General features: G+C 64.6%; 1 protein-coding gene across 2 annotated transcripts; it reads right to left on the minus strand.

Annotated features, from left to right (window-relative positions):
* Positions 1-203: 203 nt before the first annotated feature.
* Positions 204-4,475, minus strand: CFAP126 (cilia and flagella associated protein 126). 2 transcript variants are annotated; one of them, XM_068922120.1, is made up of 6 exons: positions 4,366-4,432; positions 4,221-4,283; positions 3,279-3,359; positions 2,888-3,064; positions 1,986-2,105; positions 204-1,858 (listed from the first exon to the last, which is right to left on the minus strand). In XM_068922120.1, the coding sequence occupies exons 1-6, from the start codon at positions 4,390-4,392 to the stop codon at positions 1,130-1,132; spliced, it is 1,197 nt and encodes a 398-aa protein (XP_068778221.1). In that variant the 5' UTR covers positions 4,393-4,432; the 3' UTR covers positions 204-1,129. The 2 variants fall into 2 exon arrangements, with proteins under 2 accessions (XP_068778221.1, XP_068778222.1); XM_068922121.1 differs by lacking the exon at positions 1,986-2,105 and having other exon boundaries at positions 4,366-4,475.
* Positions 4,476-4,845: the final 370 nt, after the last annotated feature.

Here is a 4,845-nt window from a genome sequence, read left to right on the forward strand (position 1 = left end):
GGCACCCTAGCCCTGAGGGGACGCGAAGCCTTAGAGATGAGATATCATGAAGGAAGAAAAACTGTCTGCTGTCATCATGTTACAAAGAGAAAACTTACTGCCAAATCACTTTCAGTATAGCTTTAAGCCCCAGCGGGAGAGATCTCCTGAGTGAAAACTAATGTATTTTAGCTTTAAACCAATTACTTCCTGCAGTTGCTGAAATGGCTTTTATTTGGAACCCTCTTCTGATTGCTAATGAGTTAATCTGTGATGCATGCCAGCTGCTAACGAAGTTGGACTTTGCTGCATCTCTTGTGTGTTCACAGACTATTTCATTTCTGCAAACAGTCCCAGCCTAGGCAACCCAGGCTTCTTGCGTAAAGGGGGATGGAAGTGCTGCCTTGGAGCTCTTGGAGCTGCCCCTTAACCGGAGGAGAACCAGCTCCTACCAGTTTCTTAGTGATGAAAACAAAGTCAAACTGGCTCTGTCCCTCCCACCTCCTGTAAGAGGCTGGTTAATTGTGGAATAACTAACCAGCCAACAACTGGATTTCTGCTGCTCAGCGTGATGAGAGGCCAGATGAAGTATGGATAGCTCCATGCTTAGGGGCTGGTCTCACCTTTCTACCATTAGACAGTATTAGATGAGCTGCGCTACAGCCCAGTGAGGACACACAAAGGGAAGCCAAGGCTGCCCCAGATCCGACACCAAAGCACCGCGCAGGCACGTGCAGCCCTGACGCTGCCAAAGGGCCTGAGCTTGGGCCAGGGCACTGGTCGTTAGCTACCAAAACCAAATGACTGTTTTTTTTTTTTTTTTTTCCACTTTTATTTTTCCAGTTGCCATGAAAACACAAATGCTGACTACACAGTGCTGTCTGCCTTGCTTGGGCTTCTTTGAACCTGCTCTCCTTCTTCACTGCTAGGGCTTGGGCACAGGCTTAGGTGGAAAAGCAGTTTCTGGTTGTGAGCGCGTTCCCAGGCGCTGAGAAGCCGGCATGTCCTGTGGCTCTGCTCGCCTCACCCAGCCGGAGCCTCTTACTTGCAAGCAAGAGGAAGGGGGGATGGTTTGTGCTAGATGCAGGGCGCAGCAGGGGAGGGGAAGTGCCTGCAGCCAGGGGGAGGGAGTGAGGCGAGCAAGAAGGGCTCAAAATCGCGTAAGAGATGTTTGCCCTTGTCTCGTGCTTGGGCCCGACTGGGGCGTTTGCCCCGCTCTCTCTTCAGAGCATGGCAGGCACCTTGTCCACCCATCCTGCTCTGGGGACACACTCTTCTCTCTCTTGGCTGTCCCCTTCCGTGTCCTGGAGGCACAGCTAGCCTTGGAGGCAGAGTGGCCGGGCACCAGTGCCTCAGGGGAGGTGCTTCCTCGGGGACTGGCCTCTGCTGATGCACGACAAGGCGAAACCACGAGGCTTGGTGAACTACCCGCCTTGGGTTTGGCCTCAATGGAGCCAGACCAGCTCGGAGCGGAGACCTCCACTGAGGTGGGCTGCTGAGGGCTAGCCTCCCTCGAAGTACAGAGGAGCGAAGCTGGGATTTTGGGTGAGATGGCATCCCTGAGTCTAAGATCTGTGAAGCCGGGCTGGCGGGAGAGCGGGACCTCAGCTGGGCTGTCTACCCTGTGCTTGGCCTGCTTGGAGTGAGGCTGGCATGAAGCTGGGATCTCCGGTGATACATCTTCTCTCAGCCGGACATCCAGGTGGCCAAGCTTGCGAGAGAGTGGCACCCCGACCATGGCATCCACTTCATGGCCACACTTCTCCTCCACTGCCATTTTGGGAGAGAGCTGGGGATTCTGGATGCCCTTGCTAGATGTCCGACTGGCTTTTCCGGAAGGCTCCCTGGTGTCTTGCGTGTCTGACCAAGGCTCTTGGGGCTGTGCGAGGGAGACACGCAATAGGCTCATGTTGCAAAGATGGGGATGTGGGGTAGCGAGAGAAGCGGGAGGTGAACGGGAGGACTGGCTGGCTGGCAACGCTATGGCAGGAGGGGTTTGGACTCACCCAAGGAGGCCTACTACCGCAGGCGGGGTTTGCTGCAGGGTTGGGCTCCTTGCTAGGCTCGCCAGGAGCATGGGGAGGACTGAATCCTCGGCAGACTGGCAGGGCTCGGTCTGCCTGAGGCTGCCAAGGAATGAAGAAACGCTGCTGAGCTCCCCTAGGGGGAAGGTTGAATTGAAGAGGGGTGCTGGGGGGGCTCTGAGGAACACCTCCACATCAGGGCGGTTCCTATTCTAGGATGATTTTCTCCAGGAGGAGAGCAGCGGCTTGTGAGCTCCTCCTGCTGGCACAATGGCAGCTGTGGTGGCCCAAGCACCCTACTGCCAGTAGCAGGGGGACAACCCCAAATTAAGGGTGAGGCAGAGAGACCCCCCCCCCCCCAGTCCTGAGAGTAAGAAGAGAGGGTGGCCCAGGCACCGAGCGCAAGTGCCGCAACACTGAGCGCACCAGATCTGGTCTAATAGCGAGTGCAAATTGGGGATGTGGGAGGAGTGAGTCTGTCTAAAACATCCTGTGGGAGGAGGAGAGGGAAACAGCACAGGGAGAAGCAACCTTCCACGTGCATTCAACCAGTACATCTATGCTGCCTTCTCCCCTCTCCCTCCCTTCCTTGGCCTGATGCAGACCTGCATATTAAGAAGAAGGACACGGGATTATAGAAAATCCCCCTGAAATCTGCTCATGGGCCTTTCCCATCTCTAGAAATCCTTTCCTAGTGTTCACCTACTTCTACAGTGCAGGGACCGCATCGCAGCATCACAGTTCAGTTATTTGCACCGGCTCATGGAAGCTGGACCCGGAGATGGCCCCCCTCCCCCCCTCCCCCGTCCGTGAGGCCAAGCCAAAGCTCGGCAAGGAGAGGTGATGTTCCACGCTCCTTGGATCCCTCGGAAAGCAGCACCTACCTTGCCAGTGATCTCTGGTCGGAGGCCGTTGCAGGCGCTGGTCAGGGTGGTGGACTTGTGGATCCAGTCAGTGAGCTGTGCCGCTGCGGCAGCCGAACGGGAGGTCAGATTCAGCCTGGCTGGGGGAATTTTCAAGGGCATGTCCCAGGTTCCCAAAAAGGTGCCCCAGGGGGAAGCCTGAAAGGAAAAGGGGGAGCAGAGCAGGGCTACAGCCCTCTTTCAGAAAGCAACTGCCCCACTCAGCCAATGTTTTGCTGCTTCACCCAGGAGAGCCTGGCTCCAGAGCCCTTCTGAGCTGGGTGCCTCCAGCTTGCCACCTTCTGCAGCGCCACGGGTGCCACGTGGGGTGCAGGTCCTGCAGCGGGCAGGACACACTCACCCCAACACTAACCTTCGAACGGGGCACAGAGGGGAGCAGATGTCCTCGGTCATCAGCGATGATCTGCGTGTAGCCGTCCCGTGGCAAGGGGCGCTGAGGGGAAGCAAGGGGGCAGCAGCGACAGTGGGCCAGGCTGGGGGCCGAGGGGCCGTGCTGAACCCAGGGGACATGGAAGGGGGACCAGGCTGGGGTCTGAGGGGCCGGTCTGAGCCCTGGGGGTGCGGGGGGGGCCGAGCTGGGGGCCGAGCTGAGCCCCGGGGATGCGGAAGGGGGGCCGGGCTGGGGTCTGAGGGGCCGGGCAGGGCCCAGGGGGTGCAGAGGGGGGGCCGGGCTGGGGCCGGGCTGAGCCCAGGGGGCGTGGAGGGGGGGACAGGGCTGGGGTCTGAGGGGCCGGGCTGGGCCCAGGGGACGCAGGGGGGGGGGGCTGGGCTGGGCTGGGGGCCGAGGGGCCGGGCTGGGGGCCAGGGACGTGGAGGGGGGGCCGGGCTGGGGGCCAGGGGGTGCAGAGGGGGGCCGGGGGCGCAGAGGGGGGCCGGGCTGGGGGCCAGGGACACGGAGGGGGGGGCGGGCTGGGGGCCGAGGGCGCGGAGGGGGGGCCGGGCTGGGGGCCAGGGTGCAGAGGGGGGCCGGGCTGGGGGTGGGGGGCTGGGCTGGGCCCAGGGGACACGGAGGGGGCCGGGCCGGGGGCTGGGGGCACGGAGGAGGCCGGGCTGGGCCCCGGGGACGCGGAGGGGGGGCCGGGCTGGGGGCCGGGGGGCCGGGCTGGGCCCAGGGGATGCGTGCGGGGCTAGGCCGCGTGTGCTGGGGGGCAGCCCGGGGCACTGAGGGGCAGGGGGCCCGGGGGAAGCCGGGGCCGGCTCGGCGGCTTGGGGGGCCGGTCTGGGGAAGGCGCCGGGGGGGCAGGGGCCTTGGGGGCTGTCCCGGCGCAGCGGGGGGCGCCGGGCCCGGGGCTACCTGCCGGGCCGAGCGGGGCACGCTCCAGTTCCGCAGGCTGCGCGGGTCGAAGGCGCCCTCGTACTGCGGGGAGAGCGCGGTCGGTGAGCCCGGCCCGGCCTGGCCCGGCGCCCCGCTGCCCCCCGGCCGCCGCCGCCGGCCCCACCTGCCCCGCGCCGTAGCGGGCCGCCATGGCACCTCACAATGCGTGCGCCCGTCTCCTAGCAACCGCTCGCCCCGCCCACTGCCGCTCCCACGTGACACTCCCCCCCCCCCCCTTTCTCCCGGCCGGTCCTCGGGCTCCGCCTGGCGGCCGGATCGAGGCCATGGCGCAGGGGGCGGGGCCGTGGGCGGTGCCTCGGGTCGGGGCCGTGGCGTGGGGGCGGGGAAGAGGGCGGTGCCTCGGGTGGGGGGCGGGCCCGTGGCGTGGGGGCGTGTCCGGGGGCGGGGCCGAGGGCGCCGGTCGCGGTCGCGGGCCGGAGCCGGTGGAGCCGAAACCGGAAGCGGCGACCGGCGGCGGCTGCCCGGGCCCGGCGGCCGTGATGGCGGCGGCCTGCTGTGAGTGCCGCAGCCCCGGCCGGCCCCCAGCCTCGGCGCGTCCTGGAGCCGCCGCGGGGGCGTGCTCGGCCTCGGTGTCCCCGCGGGG

Source organism: Struthio camelus, chromosome 30 (assembly GCF_040807025.1).
Source record: "Struthio camelus isolate bStrCam1 chromosome 30, bStrCam1.hap1, whole genome shotgun sequence".
In the NCBI taxonomy this organism is placed as follows: Eukaryota; Metazoa; Chordata; class Aves; order Struthioniformes; family Struthionidae; genus Struthio; species Struthio camelus.